This window comes from Oculina patagonica, chromosome 8, assembly GCF_052425735.1.
Source record: "Oculina patagonica isolate OP01 chromosome 8, crgOcupat, whole genome shotgun sequence".
Lineage (NCBI taxonomy): Eukaryota > Metazoa > Cnidaria > Anthozoa > Scleractinia > Oculinidae > Oculina > Oculina patagonica.
The window spans coordinates 595554-615466 of NC_135765.1; the positions used below are offsets into that span (position 1 = coordinate 595554).

General features: G+C 39.5%; 2 protein-coding genes across 4 annotated transcripts in view; both read right to left on the reverse strand.

Annotated features, from left to right (window-relative positions):
- Positions 1 to 7381, reverse strand: part of LOC144662398 (beta-galactosidase-1-like protein 2) — a 53933-nt gene extending 46552 nt beyond the window's left edge. For all 3 annotated transcript variants that reach the window (XM_078523194.1, XM_078523195.1, XM_078523193.1), the window contains exon 1: positions 6812 to 7381. In XM_078523194.1, coding sequence (XP_078379320.1) covers positions 6812 to 7155 — 344 coding nt within the window. In that variant the 5' untranslated portion in view covers positions 7156 to 7381. The remainder of the gene's footprint in view (positions 1 to 6811) is intronic.
- Positions 7382 to 12199: 4818 nt separating this feature from the next.
- Positions 12200 to 19848, reverse strand: LOC144662220 (growth hormone-regulated TBC protein 1-like). Its single transcript, XM_078522985.1, has 11 exons — positions 19552 to 19848; positions 16751 to 16905; positions 16465 to 16511; positions 15762 to 15876; positions 15494 to 15615; positions 14612 to 14708; positions 14118 to 14181; positions 13786 to 13894; positions 13096 to 13233; positions 12849 to 12896; positions 12200 to 12383 (listed from the first exon to the last, which is right to left on the reverse strand). The coding sequence occupies exons 1-11, from the start codon at positions 19566 to 19568 to the stop codon at positions 12273 to 12275; spliced, it is 1023 nt and encodes a 340-aa protein (XP_078379111.1). The 5' UTR covers positions 19569 to 19848; the 3' UTR covers positions 12200 to 12272.
- Positions 19849 to 19913: the final 65 nt, after the last annotated feature.

The window sequence follows — 19913 nt, forward strand, 5'->3', positions numbered from 1 at the left end:
TGCTCTCTGGAACTCTTCAGCGGACAGGTCACGACACAACTTAAGATGCACTGCTCTAGTACTGGCACAGGTGAATAGTGCAATGTATGCCTTTGAGGTTGTGGACTTCGTAATCTTGTAGTAGACAGGTCCGGCAAAATCCACTCCTGTGGCGGTGAAAGGGTTTGACAGTTCAGTTCTGAAACTTGGCAAAATAGAATCTGGGCTGTGTGAGGTTGAAATTGGTTTCTTCCAGTACCGTTGCAAAGGTTACAATTATGGATCACTGTTTTTGCTAGTGACCTCAGTTTTGGTACCCAATAGTTTTCTCTCACATGGCACATGGTTGTCGAAACTCCCCCATGCAGCATCTGCTCGTGAACTTGCTGAACGATCAAGGCAGCCAACTTGCTGTTTCGTGGTAGGAAAACTGGATGATAATTGGGAACTCTGCCGACACATCTCAATATTCCTTCTTCGTCCGCCCTTAACTTCACATCTGACTTTAGCTCTTGTGCTGCCTGTGCCTGAATGATCCAGAAATTCTCTGCTGCCTGGAGTTCTTCAGTCATTAGTGGCCCTTTCTGCTTCTTATGCTTTCTGCAATTGTTTATGAATTGCATTACGAATGCAGTTACTCGTAGGAGCTTCCAATACGACGTGTACCTGCCCAGAAGAGTGTCCCTTGTCTCATTTGCTTCTTCCATTTCTTTCACTAGGAACTGTTTTTCATGCTTAGGTTTCACTCTTTCCTTGTCATTCTCTGGGCTCCCAGACACTTCAGGTTGATCTGGCCATTTGTCTTGAGTACTAAGCCACTCTGGTCCTCGAAACCACAACTCCCCCATTTTACTAGGCGCGACGCCACGGCTTCCTTGATCACTAGGGTTGTCGCCGGTTGGTACGTAATGCCACTGTAAGTACTCCTTGTCTTGGATAGCTTTGGTTCTGTTACGTACGAATTGGGACCATGTCCCTTGGCCCTTGATCCAGTAAAGCACTGTCGTACTGTCAACCCAACAGTGATATTCTTCAATGCGTTGATCTTTCAAGACTTTCTTCAAATGGTGCATCAGTTTGCTCAGGGTATGTGCTGCAACAAGTTCCAAGCGGGGAATTGTTTGGTCTCTTGGTGCTATCCTCGACTTTCCCACAAGCAGAGTCTGCTGCACTGGTGCAGAGGTGTGAATTGCTAAGGCGTACACAGCTACTGACACAGCCAACTTGCTGGCATCAGCAAATCCATGCAAGATAATTTTGGTCAGGCCTGCACCAACAACACTGCGGGAAAGGCTCACATAAGGACACTTCTTCATATCATTTAGCCACTTAGCCCATGGTTTGCGTATGTCCTCTGGTACCTCTTCATCCCAATTGAGCTTTCTAAGGCAAACTTCGCTATACAGTATCTTTCCTACGATGACAACGGGTGCGGCAATTCCAAGCAGGTCAAAGATACTATTGATAGCAGACAACATCTTTCTCTTTGTCAATGGTCCCTTCTCAACACCATTCAAAGCTTTTGCAAAGTTTATGGAAAACGTGTCTTCTTCCTTGTTCCATGGGACTCCTAAGATCTTTGATTCATGTGGCTGAGTTCCAACAGTCACCTTGGCATAGGTTGAATCTACTTGAGGTGGTTCCAGTTCATTCTTACTCAGTTTCTCGATTTCCGGAACATTACTGTGCCACTTGTGCAGCTGAAATCCACCTTCGCCCATAATCTCTGTTGCTTCCTCCTTGAATTTCAGTAATTCCTCCTTGCCATCACCACCAGACTGCACATCATCTACATAGGTATTCAGAAGCAACTCATTCACAGTTTCAGGGTATTTTTCTTCATACTGACTAATGTGTTTCTCAAGCGTAGCACCAAGGATGTATGGGCTTGGACCGGACCCAAAAATAACTCTTGTAAAGCGGTATTGTACAATGTTCCTTTCCTTTAAATCATCGTACCACAACAGGCGAAGGGCATCTCTGTCCTCTGGACTGATTTTAATTTGAAGAAAGGCTTTTTGTATGTCTCCAGTAATGCAGAAAGGTTTCATCCTGTTTCTGAGCAAGATGTCAAAGATTGCTGGCTGTAATGGAGGGCCAACCTCCAGACAGTCATTCAATGATGGAGACTGTGGGTTTCGTTTGGCTGAGCAATCATACACAATTCTCATCTTTGTAGACTCTGCCTCCTCTCTAATCACAGCTTGATGTGGGATGTAATGAATCACTTCCCCTGTTTGGACTTCTGGCACCAGCTCCAAAATTCCCTCTTCCAGTTGTTGTTCCATAACTGTGTGATACTCTTCAAGTTTCTGCATCCTCTCTAGCTTTCGGGTAGTACTCTGCAACCTTCCTAAGGTCAGTTCTCTGTTAGATGGCAAAGAGAGCTGATGTGACTTCCATGGTAACCTTGTTGAGTAAGTTCCATCTTCTAAACGTTGTAGCTGATTCTTGAAATCTTCATGGAACAACCCTTGCTCATCAGGTTCATCTGAAAGTCCCAAGACTTCCTGCGAACACATCTGTTTGAATTCATCTTGGCTTGATTTCAAAAGGAAACCCTTCTCAGTCTCAGTACCTGACAACATTGACTTTCCTGTGATAGTCCAACCCAGCATAGTGAACTCTGCTCCTGGATCAGCATCAGGATTTGTACCCAGAACAGCAGGCTCGGTTGTTTTAATTCGCTGTATATCTGCAGCCCCCAGGATCACATGCACCTGTAGGTTATCTTCTGTTGCCGCTTCCTCACTGAAGTTTAGTCTCCTTATCCGGTGATTAGCTTTCTTCAACTCTGAAATTCTTGGGTTGGGAAGGTGAGTCAGGACTGGCTTTTCTGCATTTATGCACTCTAGTTCAAATCCAAAGCCCTCAATAACATTTGACTCGACAGTGACTTTGTATATCTCCACTTGTCTGTCGACTGTCCCATACATTTGCTCAATGACCCTCCTTTCAGTTTGGTATGGCTTAAGGTTCAACTTGGTAAGCAGATTTGAGCTTATGTAAGAGCTTCGGGCTCCACTATCCAACATGATTCGAGCCTGTATTCCACTGATCTTAGCAATGACGGTTGCATGCAATGTAGTTTGAGCATCTACTACACCATAAAACCTCTCAGACCTGCCCGATGTCACAGGGGTGGGGTGGGGTGAAAGCGTTGTCTTCATCCTGTCACATATAGAGGTATGGTGTCTCCCCTTGCACTTCCCACACCCTCGCTTTTCGCATTTGGAAACCAGATGCCCAGGCTTGGCACAATTGTAACACAACTTATTTCTGGCCAAATGCTCTCTTCTACTAGCAATATCTAAGACTTTCGTACAATCACTGCTACGATGATTTTTCAAGCTACAGTAGACACAGGGTGGAGGCCATTGTGGCTGCCGTGAGGTTCCCCCGGACATCAGCAATTTGTCTTCCCTTTTTGGATGACTGTATTGTTTCTCAGGTACAGTATCACTTGAAGCTGGTGGGCTGGATTCCACTAAGGGTAGGGGATTTCGGTCTGTGTACTTCCTTAAATTATCAACTAGCTCCATGAGTCCCCATTCTTCCCAGTCATCATCTTTTTGGGCCATAGCCTCTCTCACAGGACCCAGTTTGTCCATTATACTGTACACATAACTCTGGGCACCCTCTAGTTTCTTCATAGTAGCTAAGGTTCGGACTGTCTTAGACAACTGTTTGTAAAACTCGTGCACCTCTCTGATTTTGTGTACACTGGTTATTTTTGGCAAGGCTTCTAAATCATTAATTAAGGCCTTGTGGACCTTAATGTCCTTTCCAAAAGTCATTTCAAGAATCTTCTTTGCTTCGTTATAGCCTTCAGGGGTGTGTGGCAGCCCCAAAATGTGTTCTCTCGGTTCCCCCTCAACTAATTCTAGTAAATAATTGAATTTACTTATCTCAGAAATCTTCGAGCTGTCCACTTCCACAACAAACTGGTTCCAAAAGCGAAGCCAATCCTTACAGTCCCCATGGAATGGTGTTATTGTGTACTTCTGCAACTTCACTGCTTGGGGTTTGGCCATTGCTTGCTCGACCTTCTTCTTCTCCAATTCCATTTCGAGCTCAACCTTCTTTGCGAACCAATCTTCCTCCCGTTTGTGCAACTCCCGTTTCTCCAGTTCGCTTAACTCATTCGCAAGTCTGCTTCTCAACTCATGAATAGGTACGAAATCTACCTTGCGAGCTTGTGACCAGCCTTTTACTTCTTCAAATGATTTTTCAGCCTCCAACATGGCGTCCTTGACAAGATTTGCCGAAGCCTCCAGGGTCTTGCTTATGTCACATATCTTCTCGTAAGCAGACAACAAATCCTCTTTCACACTCAAATCGACCATTTCCTTAATCTCGTTGACGTAGTAGGTTGCCTTTTTTAGGTCCTTCGCGTAGCGCTGTTCAGCGACGTCCACCATGTTTATGTTTTCCACTCGATCGCTCGATACTTGTTTATCGTTTTGTTCAGATTATGTCCTGGCAGGGTCGCCACTTTTGGTGTGGGAAAAGGTTGCTCCCGGTACACCAAATAAAGAAACACGCTCACAGTCACTAGACTCGTCCTTGTTTAATATGTAAATCCTTAATCGACCCGTCCGCTTACAAAACTTCAAGAACCGAAGGTTTTTCTTCACGAGGTCCGTACTTTTTTGATCACGTGATTTTTGCATAATTACAATTTGCATAAATTACGATTTCGGACACAGGTATTAGTAAAGCGATTTTATAAAGATTTGTGCCTTGCAGTGCGCGGTTAGCCGTTATTTGGGTCGTCGCGGAAAGCTTCTCCTCCTCTTGAATATAGCCTGTTCCAGGCGTTCGGTTAGTTGGGAAGCGCGAAAAACGGCGAGCGAAAAAAAAAAATAAGGGGAGGGGGGCGGGGAGGAGAGCGAGCGAGGGAACGCTTGTGAGCATTCATAACAAAAGGTCTTTCCGCCCACTTCTAGACCTCCGACAGGGCCCGGGTAACATGAGCGCAGACATTTGAAGCTTGTGGTTTTCAGTTGTCAGTTTCAATCAGATTTCTGACAGATTTCCCGGTAAATATGATTTCTCAAGTTTTTCCACGTTGGGAAATGCATTTTATCGTCTGCGTTTAAATGTCGTCGAATTGTCAGTCCGCTCTTCAACGTGTTGCAGGTTTTGTCAAAAAAATGTGAAGTGCCAGGGGAACAAGGTACCGAGAGTTTCTTTATTTAATTCGGTTTCAAACAAAGATTTAGTTGGGTTTTCTGGAGCCGAGAGTCTGGTGTTGGCCGATCTCGCAAGTTCTTTTGGACATGAACTGAATCCCGACCCACGTTTTTCTGAAATTAGCTGTTTAACCTGCGCAAGAACACTTGCAAGAACTCATGCCAGCGTTCAAAAATTATTCTCGGGGATTATCGAAAGAGAAACGTCTTAAAAGCGGCAAGTGAATGCAAGATCGCCGACAGGAGAAACTCCCTCCGCGAAGCGTTCACACACTTCAGAAAATGAATCTACAAATACAACCACGCAAAGTAGATCGCGGCGCTGCTTGGCTCTGGGTGAAAGCTATTTTGGACCAGATTGATTCAGCAATGAATATTGACGGCGCGGAACAAACTGTTATCAAGGTGAGTTTTACCGCTACTGTTTACAAATACTCTCGAGGCCGTTTGAATTCGCCCAGAATTTTCTCGTTGCTGTTTTACGCTTTTCAGTTACTGAATGTTTTAGCTTATGTTGTTTTGATTGTCTGCTGGCTGAAGCCTGTTTGAATTCCTGGCTGAGAGTTTCGAGGAATAAATAGCAATTTGTCAATAATACAAGCATTTACAAATTTATCTTTTTGACGGACCGCATTCGACTTCACTTGTAACGTGTTGTTTTAATATTTATTTTAAAACTAGAAAGTGCTTTATCGCATGTATATTTATTTTAGCGAAGCTCAGGTTATTGTATTTACCGAAGAGCAATTATCGTTGAAACTGTGTCACTTTGATTTAGCGTCGACATAACACGCGGAAACAGTTGAAATATCAGACTCTTTCCAAAACCGGTTGGAAGTATACCGAAAAACTTCTCCTTCGTAGACCAAATTCCTTAAACAGTCTTCCTGTTCTTTGCGAAGACTTTCAACCAGAAAATCCTTCAGAACGTTGTTTACTGCTGAGTTGAACTCTGCGTGACCGTCACTCACCGCAGCCATATCTCATTTCACGTCAAGATGAAGGACGCTTGAGTGTTGACAAAAGGTGTCAAAATTGACCAATCAGAGGGTATACCAGAATCTGGTATACCGGAACTAGCTTTTGTTAAAAATTCTCACAGGCGTTCTCTCGCCCCCTCGCCTTAGTCCCCTCCCCATTTTTTCGCTCGCCGTTTCTTGCGCCGCTTCCCAACTGACCGAACGCCTGGAACAGGCTACTTGAATAGGGTGTCATTTTTCGGTTTTGGGCCTTAAAAAGGGTATCAATTTTCGCTTTTGTTATCCTTAAATAGGGTCAGGGTTTAAGAACCTTGGCGGCACACCCCTATCCGAAATTTCTGGGAGTACCCCCCCCCCCCCCGGGAAACTCACCCAGCTGTGTACAAATTCAACAGGTTGGTGTCATAGTAAGCTTATATAAAGATTCAAGAATAAAGTGCGACTTACTCGATACTGATCGAATTTCTGGGTTTACTGCCTTGGCTGCCCATCTCACCGAAACTTCGGATTCTCCGATCACTGTCGAAAACTTCCGAAAGCACTAACCCGAGTTATCACGGAAAGTGACCCCCCAATCGGAAAAAACTGCATCACAACAATGTGTAGACTTTAAAGTCCACACAAAAACTAACTATAAGCAAATTTAGACATACTCACGTTTCAACGGTGTTCAATCCCATGGCTTGGAGTTTCACCAATCTATCTTTCCAATACTCTGGAACGACTCTAAAGTAATGTATTGCTCCACTAAGGATTCGAAAGGGCTTGCCTTCAAGTAAAAATTCCTTCTCTCCAAAAGTTAAGCTTGGCCCTCCCTCCGCGGTCTCTTTGCCAGTATTTGTACTATCCGAGGTGGCCTGCTCTGGAGCAAAGTTTGAGAAATCTTTTGGCCTATTTGTCCTTTGAAGAAGCAAGTAACCGACCAAACATATGATAGCGATGATCAGTAGAAGCAGTTGTTGTTTGCTTATCGGAGGTAACCGGAAGGTAAAAACTCGCATTTTTCTCAACACACTATAAAACTCCACAGAAGTATTTCCTCCTTGTGCGCGGGGTCCGCCAACAAAGATGGTGACAACGTGCTCGTCAGAAGCTGCAGGTTATTAGTGAAATACGGAGCCAATGTTAATTCTGAGCAGGTGTGAGGAGCATGACGGAAAAACGCTGAAACAACTAGCTACCCGCCATTGACATCTACTTGTACCTGTTATGAAATGTTACAGGCGTTGCCAGTTTGCCGACCGCAAAAACTTTTATGGGAACTGGGGACTACATTCCTTGAGTCGTTCTACCCACCCGAGCGTCCCCGAGCGTGGCCAACCTCATCCCGACGACCATCCCGACAGTCTTCTCTGCGATGTTTTTGGTTAAGGTGGCTTAATACAGTTTTGAGAGGGGAAATCAGTCCAACTTTTAACTCTCTTTTACAATCTCCAGAAAAGTTTTGTCTTTCTCTTATCACTGTTTGTTACATCTTAAAACCATCTAATGCGATATTTGGAAAATAAAAATGCTAATAAACAGCTAAAATGAACGGCCGAGTGCTTAAGAGGGGACTGGCACTAGTAGTTTAAACGGCGTTTTTCTCAAAATCTACCCGTACGACCCTACCTCAAAATTTCAGAAATAAGAAATTGGCTTTTATTTATCATTCATGCAAAATAATATAAAAATCTGTAAGACAGATTTTTCGCCAACTAGGAAAATGTGATATTTTGCCGATTTTTAAAATAGCTCAAAATCTGTCTTACAGATTTTTTCAAAATTTTCGCTGTGGACGTGGTTCACCCCTTAAATTTAATTGTGAAAGTTTCATAATAGGTTGTACGATAGGTTTTCGAGAAAATCTGAATCAAAATCAGGCTTTTACGACCTCCGAAGGGAATCAAATTGCGCGTACGAGCGCGCGCTAATATGACGCCATGCGTTGCGAGCGATAATGAAAGACAGAATTAGAACTTCTCTGTCGAATGTTTATCCACCTTTTTTGTCGTATTGTTTTCCGTCCCTGGTTTCATGACCTATCTGAAAGTATTTTGAAGTTTTCTTTTGTATATAAATGTGGTAAAGCGCGGTAAAACAGATGGAACTCTTTTTCGTTTCTGTTTAGAGTTGCTAGCGCCATTTTAGCCCGCGCGCGCAATAATGACGTCAAGCAGAAAATCTTAGCGCGCGCCTTTGAGCCACGTAAAAACTGTATTCAGCCACCTTAAACTGAACACTTCTTCACACATTCGGTAGTGCACTTAACAAAATAGCTAGTAGAAACTTTAATTTTAAAATGTTCCACTTATTTAGCCTTTCCAGGTTTAGCTGTCCGATCAGCCTTACATTTAGTTTATCGTAATATATGAAAGTGTGAAAAAATCTCACATAACTTGTGCTTACAACAAAATGGCGCCAAGTAATTAAATACTTGCGGCATTTTTTTGTTTGTTTGTTTTGTTAGGGGTCTCTATAGACTGTGAGCAGTCGGTTTTTGTCCCTGAAATGCTATGCGCGACCGGAAGAGTTGAATTATGCAAATGAGGGGAAACAACGTAGAGGGAGAGAACACATGTACAATTGAAAACCCAGACATGATTCTCACACGACTCGAATTATAGCAAAGGTACTGTGATCCAAAGCAAGACTTAAAATTTAAACAGAAATCTGTTGCTCCCAACAAAGTTCATCAACAACAAATACTTTTCAATTAGATTCAAAGTAGATTTGAAAGATATGGCTTTGTTAGTGAAAACAACGTCTTTTGACCCATGGCTATTCGTCACTAGCTGGATGGCAAGTAGACGCAAGTTTTCAAATTGCGCCTTCTTGGGACTCTGTTTGGCCAGGACTTACGTGCACTTCCGTTGACTTGCGTTCACTTTGGGATCAAATTTTCACGCAAGCAACACAAGTTTTTCAACGGTTTGGCCACCAAACGCAACTCCGCGCAGGCATTGGCCGTTTTCACACTAGGGACGGACAAATCGTCTGAGACGGACAAATCGTCTTAGTGTGAAAACGGGACGGACACGATTTTGGACGTACAAGTCGTCTGAATTTGTCCGTCGATTTAGCCGCCTAGGAAGACGATTTTTCGAGGACGACTTGGTCGTCTAGACGGACAAGTCGTCTAAAAGTCGTCTTTAATTCACACTAGACGAGCAAATCGTCACACGACTTGTCAGTCTAGACGATTTGTCCGTTTTTTAGTGTGAAAACGGCCAATTGTTTACCACTGTTTAAGGCTACGTTTTTACCGACCGGACCAGATCGGCTTCTGTTTACATGGAACCGTTCTGGAACCGGTCCGGAACGGATCCAATACTGGACCTGCTAAACAACAGGTCCAGTTTTGGATCCGTCCCGGACCGGTTCCAGAACGTTCCCGTGTAAACAGAAGGCCTATCCGATCCGATTTTCGGACCGGATCCGTTTGGAACCAGTCCCGTGTAAACAAAGCCAAAGCTTCTGAAGCTACTGTAGTCATGTATATGATCATGGCACTTTATTGCGCGCGCGCACGTGCTTAGATCAGTGACTACGACAAATCTTATTGGCTGATTTTTGCTCGCGCGTTTTTCTTCCTCTGTTACGTCACAAAGGAAAGATTTCAGTCACAAAATTTGCTTAACTGTTCAAATTGGAATGAAAACGAAATTGCTTGGAGAGAAGAGAATGAAAAAGAAGGTACTAAAAGGTGTGTTGATTTTTGTTGTTATTTCGTTGTTTTCTCTTCTGATTGAGATATATGATACAATGATACTCGGCTCAATCAAAGCGTTCAGCGCTACATATAAAAAGTTACACTGACACATGTAAGGTCATAAATCGTAGTGGTGTTCTGCTATTTTCCAATGCGATGGATTATATTGTAACAACATTAACTAATTGGTATAATCAATTAAGTGTAATTTGGGCGCATTTTGGTTCATATAGTTTTAGTAGCACAGAATTGCACTACTGAACAATTTTACTGCTTTTACGACAAAACCGAAAAGGATAAAAAGAGACGACCTTCTCATAGTCAATTTCACCTTCAGCTCCACAGTCTACTGACTAGAAGGAACCCTCTAGATCCTTTACGTTCAACGGAAGAGTAAGAAGAAGGGACTGGAATAACTTATTATTTTCTAAATCATCGAAAGCAGACTTACAGCAATGTCTCGTTCAGATCGTTTATGACTGCACGTGAACAAATAAAAACGCTGTCATAATCTGTTATCGGTTCAGACCAAAGAGGCATAAAAATGTCCACCCCAGATTGATCGTTAAGGGGATTAAACTTCGGTTTAGTTATTTCCCAGTTACGTTTAAAGTTTGTTTTGGTTAGCCTGCGAACAGGCCCCCGAGTGGGGTTCCTCAGTGCGAGCGAAGCGAGTGGGGGCCGATTCTCGCGTAACCCCACTCGCTTCGCTCGCGGGAACCCCACTCGGGAGCCTGTTCGCAGGCTAGTTTTGGTAAGCTTATTTATTCCCATTATCTATTTGTATAAAAAATCTTCCTGTCGATGTTTTGTTTATGGAAGTTTCGATGTTGCAAGCTCTCTTCAAATGAATCACATTTGGAGCTCTCCGTGTTTTGCAAGGTGATATTTAGCAGACTCTAAATCTGATAACAGTTCTGGTACAGCACTGAATTTAGCCACTGCACGCGATTCTATTATAATAGGGAGGGGAGAATGCACTCGCATGTTATACGTACTAGAGTAAAACACCAACGGGCCATGTTATGTACGCAAACACACAGTAAATTACGTGGGGGGAGGGGAGAAGTTGTTAGTGCGTTTTTTATCGCGCCTTCTTTGCACCTCAATCAGACATAGTGGAAAACCGCACACAGATCTATCCCATCTAGAAAGCAAACAATATTACACAGTACTAGAACCTAACATGTACAACCCACAGAAGCACAGCTCAATCAAGCACATTTCTGCATATATTTTATTCAATTCAACATCACAACCAGTATGAAACCTATTAATGTTAATTTTATACAAAGAAAAGAGAGAAAAAATTGTTAGGAAAGACCAAACGTCAATAAAAGTTAGTGTTGTTTTAAGTCTATTTTCTTTTAAACAAGTCATGACTTAAAGTACTTTTAGAGTAAAAAATTGAAGTAAGTTTCACGAGTCTCCAAGTGCAGTAGTGATTTATTAAAAAAATAAGTATTTCAATCAGTTCTTCATTAAAAAGGATATGGTTAGTGAGACGGCCTAAACCGTGTCGCATCACACATGTATCTGTGTATTTAGTGGGTTTTATTTCAGCAATAAGTGATCTTTAATTTTAGTTTTCTGGAAACATCCAGACTGGCTTATTATAACTGTGCTATATTCACAAGAGCAAAAGACTGATACAAAACTGTTCCACTAATCAGATTAATACTCTGGTAAAAATTTTGTCTAACGTAAAAAAAAATTCCTGTCATATTTAAAATCAACTCAGAATGTGATTAAATTATATTATTCCTATATTATGATTATATTATTCTTACACCTGTAAAAATGCCAGTCATGAAATTTTTTTTATTCATTTGGTGTGGGTAATAACTGAAAATTGCACAAACTTGGAAAAAGGTTTCATGACCAACTTTTCCACTTTAATTTAATCCTATTTACAAATTTTTAAGGTGATTTTTCCCATGTTTGCAAATTTCTGAAGAAATGCAAAATAATATTCGAATTCTACTGGAAATCTAGGAAGTCGTTTGATAAAACATAAGAATTAAAGCATACCATAAAATTTTGATAAGAAGCCCCGGGATTAGTTGAAAAGGCTTTTTGGCTAGTGATCTTACATCTTTTCCAGGGATGGGTGGGGAGCTTACTTAGTAATTATGATGTGGGGGTGAGGGGCTTTTCAAAGAAGGAATGTTGCATTTCAGTCAAAAATATTTGAGTTTATATTTGGAAGTTATGTTGCATCTCAACAATTTCGGGTGTGCACAAGAATACACATCACAAAGCTCTAAACACGTTCATTAAAAAAAAAAAAACAGTTCTCAGTTGTTTAGCAGGAACTTTAACGGTTAAATCTTACTGGGGGGGGGGGGGCTTACTTTATAATGAGCTTATTTTAGTGCCAGAGGAGGGGGTATATCAGAATTCTATGGTATGCGTGTTTGAATAGTATTATGTGCGTGGCTGTCTTGCTTTTTGCTCTGCTGTTATTTTCTCTGCTGCAGCTTTACGTAAATCCTTTATCCATCTTCTTGAAAATGAACCTGGCATCTCAAAAGCATGCTGTGAAAAGAAGATCAACAAAATAACTAACTCGGGATCTTTACAACCTATAGTTGATAAGCGTCTGTTTGCTTGTTTCCTAATATGGTACTGCAAAAAGCTGCAAGGAACGTGGTTGGTTTTTGTACAATCCTCATCTTAAACAGTGGATTCTAACAAACATAACTTCAGATCTGTATGCATTTTCAAGAATAAGGGCCTTTTATTCTTGAAAATGCATACAGATCTGAAGTTATGTTTGTATGGTAAGGGATTGCATACAGACCCAAACAGATTTTCCCCTGTGGAAAAACAAGTAAAAAACTCTGCCTTGACCTGCAACTCCGTTTTAAGCATGAGGAACACGAACACGAATTAACACGCACATGAACTGCACATCATTTTTGGCAGGTGAAGGTTTTTTATGTGTTCTCCTTACATTTTATGGAAGTTATAAGTTCAAAATATTATAAAGTATATAATTACCTCCATGAAACTATGACAGTCCATTGTTGAAGGTCCCTGTGTTATTTCCTAACAGTTAAAATAAAAACAAAATAGTTAGTGCTCTGATAGGGCCGCAATGGCTACAATAAGGTGTTCCCTTTCTGAATGTTGTACAAAACTTGTGATGTAGTGTTTAGTGGCTGTGTGGCAAAGTTTAGGTTTGATGCTATTCCAGAAATGCATTAACAAATCTTTAATCTGAAATTATTACAGTTTATGCTCTGACCTTCATAGCTGTACAGAGTTGAGCAAAGTCACGACAAGCCAGCAGTTTTTCTTTGTGGAGACTCATCAATGTCAGCGCCACTCTGAGAATCACTTTTGACCCTTCATAGAACAGGCAGTCCCAGATGCGAAGTACTGTCTGCAAACAAACATTTAATTAAGTGTTGGTTTAGTAAGTTCAAAAAAGCAAAGTAAAGTCAGATTACTAATTAAAAGAACAATTTCTGAGCTCCAAATGGTAGTCCAACCAATGACATTTTAGATACCAGTTAGATGCTCTAACCACACAGCTTTGGGATCATGGGAACAAATTCATACAACTAGGTTCCTGTGTGACACATGGCCTGCTCATTTACTGCAAGGCTCAATAACCTCAAAGATGATAAGTGTAAACAATATTAAATAATAAACAAAACATCAATATTTTAAATTTTTGGGAGGCTCTGGATAGAGAAGTCTGGGTTCAAATCATGGCCAGGGTAATGTGCTGTGTTCTTGGGCAAGACACTTATCGTTTTTTAATAGTTTTTATTGATTGATAGATAAACATGATAAGTCAAGACACTTATAATAACTCTTGCACTGCCTTATTTTTAGGATAATAATGATGATGATGATGATTGATGATGTACATAACATGTTTCTACATTCTGTTATGATTATTTGATGATAATTCATTTGCTACAGTTACCTCAATTGGAAGTACATCAATGTAAAGGCAAATGAACCATTTAGTAGAGAAGATGGTATATGACACACCAAGTTTATCTATATGCTCAAACAAATCAGGTTGCTTGGCTCTGTGTTTAGAAGTAAAAAGGTAATTAACAACTGTGTCAAAATAATAAATATTAGGTTATATTAAATAATAAATATTTAATAAACACAACCTAGAAATAAACAAATAAAGATCTTTTATTGTAAATTATTTTTTTAAAAATGATTACAAGTAAGCAGTCAGTTCAAACATCAAGAACAGAACAGTTCTGTTGTAAAAGTAAACCAAACCATTATACACCATACCTGACTACTTCACGTAGAGCCTCCTGCTCAACTTGAAGACCAAACATATCCTTACCATAATAATCTGCAAAAGACAGCCACTCACATCACTGACAACAACAATCAAATGCTCAGTTTACACCTTTTAAGCTTAACTTCAATTGATGTTACTATTAAGAAGTTCTTAAGTTTTTGGATGGAAACCTGGTTTGTCAGCTGGTACTAATATTAGCTTTGCAAAACAAAGTTCAGAGGTTAAAATTTTTCAAGTTGCTATAGGCTAAGAATTGAATGGCTTAGTAAGCAGGGATTTCAAAATGTTTTGAAGTTGGAGTCAGCAACTCGAAGAGAAGGCGGCTGTGACAAGCCATGCTTGTTTCTCACAAGCCGATTGCTATCGCCAAAGTAGAAGAAGACATAAAATCAAGTAGCCGGTGGAACTCCGGCGGGTGCCGGCTTGTTTTGAAAACCCGAGTAAGGATTGTAGCTGTGGTGTACTATGAAAAGATGAATACCTGGTAAAAGATTTCCAACAATAACATCCAAGAGCCAGAATGCCACTTCCTCTTTCCTAACGATAAGAAGCATCAATCCAGCTATATAGTTCAGACCCTGAAAGAGTAAACAATAAAAATATGTAAAATAATAAGTAATCAGACCTTTAATTTTATTACTTGTGAAAACCTTAATTATATACATGTAATACCACAGGGATAGCACCTTAGAGTTAAGGTCATTGCCCTGTATTGCATTGCACGTCCTTACTGCGCATAATTTTACGCGTAATAAGTGAACGCACATAAACAAAATCGGTCGGCTTTTTCCTATGCGGCTTTTCCGTCAGAAAAATGAATCATCTCTTTCTCTTAAACGAGTATGGTGACCTATCAATTTTTTCTCAGGTTTTGGGTGTAGCAATCAGGTTCTTTCTGTAAAACGAAAACAGATCAATTCCTATCTTTGAAAAATAAATTATCACTGGAAATGTGTACTTTGCCAGTACTCACAAGTGAATTATTAAGGAATTATGTGGTATATAAAAGGTCTTCCTGCTCCTAAACGAATATGGGGACTCCACTTTTTTATTTCAAAATTTAAGTTCCCTCAAGGTAATTAACAAGTAGGCAAGGATTGGTTGAAAATTTATGTTTGGTTCTATTTCGGGGCAATGACCTTAACTTGTTTACTTGTGACTGGAATCTTCTGTTTTGTGAATCTACTCTGTGCTAGTGAGCTTTTGCTGGATATTCAATCTGTGTTAGGTATAGACTAATGTCAGTGTGCCAAGGGGCTTGTCATTATTCACTTTATGATAACATGTTTTATTTCTACATTGCTCAAAAGCAACAGGGCAACTAAATTCTCCATTAAAATGTATGTTAAGTACGCTCACTTACTTGACAATACCCTATTCTTGGGTTGTGTTTGGCATATGCAACTAAAACATTGTACAAAGCAGGCCTCATGTCAGCTTGATTGTTGGAAAAATGTATGTTATCAGGGAAGGTACGGTCAATATCTAGAGAATAAGATCAAACATGAAAAATAAAAATCAATTATAAAATAAAATATCATGATATTAATCAAAACATACCTCTGAGTAGATTATCACACTTTTAGGGTTCACTGATTTAAGCATATATCAACTGACTGTGGAGTCAATACCTGTCTGTATACCATGCAGGGTTTGTTCATCCAGTGAACTTTCTCCTGATAATTGTTGATATCGACCACGGTTTAACTTCATTTTCTTTCTTGCTCCACTGATGTCCACCCATACCTTGAGGACAGATAAATGAACATTATTAATTAATTAAAATTATAAATTTAATGTACAAAATTTAATATTTATGTACACAGATGTGGGCTTATGCCTGCTGGTTGAATTGTGCAGGTTAAATAAATGATTTTTTTACCTAAACTATATGTTAAGTGATCAAGCATTTATTTTTTAGGCTTTTTGATTTTTCTTGTACAAAATAATAATTAGGGGAGTCCTAGGGGGCCTTTCACCCCTCTTCCCATGATTGTAAAATATTCATCATTGTGACAATTTTCTACTTCCTTGCTAATAAAAAGATACATACAATGTAGCAATCTATTTTTAGAAAATATCCAATAGACAATGCTGGAAATCGCATGGCCCATTTTTCAAAAGGTGGGGTGGGGCAAGTCCCCAATCCAAACTAGAAGCTGGCATAGAACCCCCCCCTCCCCCATAGAAAAATATCACTGAGTACAGACAATGATGGAGTATTTGATCTGTTGTCATGGCTGCTTCCTTAATGGGTCTCCAAAAACATCACAAATGTAACCACTAGAATGGTTAGCAAAACCTGCAAATTTATCAATTTATTATTCAAATTACCTGGGCTCTGAGCTCAGATGGAACTCCCTTTCTGACAAATCTTTTAACTGAAAGAGGTCACATAAGAAAAAAAAAGTTAAGCTAAAAAATAACCATAACACCTGATTAAAAGGCTCCTAATTAAAGTTTTAACAGGTCAGCGTTCAAGCATGCCAAAAGTCAAATATGCCAGTGAGCATTTATTGTATAGAAATTTTCATTAATAAATGCATTTTCTCAAGAGTGAAGTATTGGTATAAATAATCACGTTTTTGCACCATGTTTGAACATTTTAATGTTCTGATACCTCGTCTTGACTTTCTCACTTTGTTCACACCCCTCATGAAGCCATCCCACCTTGAAGCTCGTCTTGCCAGGATCCTGAGGTAACTTGACATAAATTCTTGATAGCTTGAGTAATCAAAATCATCAGGCCGATGGAAGCCATATTCATCTACTGGGCTATGGGGTAAACATTATAAAAAAGGGACTATGTCACGGAGATTTCGCAGATTCTTGGTCTAAACTGTTCTGAAATTAGTGGAAAGCAACTTAACCCATAAAGCAATATCTTTGAACATCTAAAGGAAGATATAACCTTAATCTGTGGACAAAAATCAAGCTACGGCTGTAAATATCGATTTCTTTGAGGACGCACAGAAACAATTTGAAAATGTTTGCCTAATGTTTTCAAATTGCAATCAGTTTTCATCTGCACCATCTGCAGTCAATAATGCTAGTTAACAGTTTCAGTACTCTAACAAATTATAGCAATTTCTAACTCAGAGACTCAAAGGACAGTGCAGAATGCAATGGAGCCGACAATTGAAAGTATTATGTTTTATGTTCATGTTTTTGTTGTTTTTTTTTTTGCTTTATCTTACTTTCAATTAGACGTTGAAACACCACTTGTATTCCTTCCCGGGTTTTTCTTACGCTAATCTTTGCAAACGTAACACAACACTTTTGTTCCTTTGTAACAAGATACTTTTGTTTTCCTTGAAAATGCCGTAACATGATACATTTGTTCGTTTTTGTTTTGTTTTACGGCGACATCGATAGCATTTGTCTCCTTTCAATAATAAAGCAAATTATTTCACTTTAATTTAATTAATTTACGGTTTAAACTGCACGAAAGACGTTTCTCAAAAGGTAAGGAACAAATATAATCAAAAATCATCTCTTTCGAGAGGTTTTTTAAAACGCAGTACAGCTAGGATATTTGTTTCCTGGTTATCAGGAGTTTCAAGCCGAAAACCCCGGTGCAAGTTTTTGCATTCCTAATTACGAAAGGGCTGCGAAAGTCTCAAAATCTAATTTAATTAATTTGCGGTTTTCACTTGGTGCCACAGAGTCTGCAGGAATCCTACCGCAAACACACAATGCAAGCGGCGTTCCGCTGAGAGTTCCAGAAAAAACGTTGACTAAACTGCGCATGCGTTTGGCGCAAAGTACTTTGCCCTAGAAAGAGTAGTACCACAAGGAGAGCCAAGGGTTTTCTGAAACAAATATATACCTTTGAGATCTTCATATGAAAGTGACGTAGATATGCTGCAGGTTTTACCTGGGGGTACGGTCAGGTGCTCCCCAGTGCCCCCTACCCCCTTCACCGAAATTATTAATTAATTGATATTAATTAATTGGCGATTAAAAGTTTACACTATAGCACCTTAGCGCGTTAGAGGTTTAGTAGTTTAGTGGTTTAGTGGTTTAGCAGACGACAGCCCACCAAACCATCACAAAAGTGCATTCTGCACTAATAAAAATGGACTATTATTTCTAGGTTTCATGCGACAAAAATATAAATTTGGGCTGTTCAAAAATCTGATAAAATCTGTGACATAGTCCCTTTAAATATAAAGCATTTCACTACTGGACTGGGTCTTCATGGCTACAGTTAGTGAACAGTCAAATTACATGTCATGTTAATGATGAAATCGGGCATTAAAATCATATGGATATGCCTTTCAAGTAAAATATGGATCTCTCTTAAATCAGATGTTAGAGTTATGGTTATGAAACATTCAGTTCACCAAGCAATGAGATCATCTCATTGAAATTTCTGATTGACAGGTTGAGTCGCTTAGCCTCTTTATATAGGATTCCACATAATTATGTCTTTAATAATTCTTAAAACTATTTAACAATATAAGATGGCAAGCTCGTTTCTATCGGCTGATAGCTGGTTAGGGGCCAAGCCCCGAGTCACTGACCAATCTAATAACATGGAATATATCCCTAGAATTGATTTATTGAAGGTTTTAATTGATAAAATTCACTGACAACTGAATTATACATTGTAGCAAATCAGATTGTGTGATTACCTAATAGACGGCCAGTAGGTTATGCTAATAAATATATGAAACATGAAAGCTACATAGAGACCTCATAGATTAAAAAAAATCTCAAAGCAAACATCAGCTAACATTAAAAAGTTGGAGGCACTTTAATTCTTTAATTCTTGCATTGTTTGTTAAGATGTTTAAATTTTTTGAGCTTTATCTAGCTAGTTGTGTCCAAAAATATGAAGAGAAATGAACATCCAGAAATTTTCCAAGTAAAATTTGTACTGTGGCTTTTAATAATCTGCCATTAAATTGTAATATAAATAACTTGCCTCCTGCATCTTCCATTAAGTAGCCTCTTAATTTATGGAATTGAATTAATGATTAACTAATTATTGGTACTGTATTTACACTGTATGAAATATTAAATTAGAAGAGTGCTGGTAAATCACAATAAATATGACGTTTAATATGACCTATAATAGACTGCTTACGATTCTTCTCGTATCCGACGAGCGATCGAACTCGCAAAACGAATATAATACTTAATTTTGAGAGTAAAATGGACTGCAATGTAGCAAGCAATGCAGCAACGAAAAGTAATTCTAAATTGGTTCGTTACGTTTGCTTCAAAGTATCATCGTTTTTCATGTCATATCAAACATGAGTAAGGCTATGATAATACCTCTTAACCCTTCACTCTAAATTTATTAATTAATTTTATTTGAGATTGTGTTCAATTGCAAGCAGTTTGTTCCGCTTGAATTTCCGCAAGAAATCGAGCAAATTGTCTGCTTATAATAGCAAGTTATCATGGAAATACCTTTGAATCGTGGACATGTCTGCTCTATTTTATCTCAGGGCATTCTTAATGGCCTCTGTGTTGGAGAAAACGATGTAAACTATGCATTTGCGAGGTGATTTCCCTGATGCGTCGTGTCATTCACTTCAAACAGGACGACAGCCCAAAAATATCCAGGTGGATGCCGGTGCCGATGTTCTATCAGTGCTGCTGATTGGCTGTCTCTGTTATGTCCAATCAAGAGACGTTTTATATGAGCTCCTCACTCAATTCGGTCTGCCTCTCATTCCTTTCTAATATGGCTCAGTAATATTTTTCTGTGTTTATTTTTTTCTTGGGCTAATGACATTCCTCCGTTTTTTCTGATGTAAAAAGATACTTTC

Coding starts and splice junctions, on each gene's coding strand:
- LOC144662220 (XM_078522985.1), bottom strand. Junction 15,877..16,464: donor CATCTGAGCTCAGAGCCCAG/GTAATTTGAATA, acceptor TCTGTCCTCAAG/GTATGGGTGGACATCAGTGG. Junction 13,895..14,117: donor GCTCTACGTGAAGTAGTCAG/GTATGGTGTATA, acceptor TTCTAAACACAG/AGCCAAGCAACCTGATTTGT.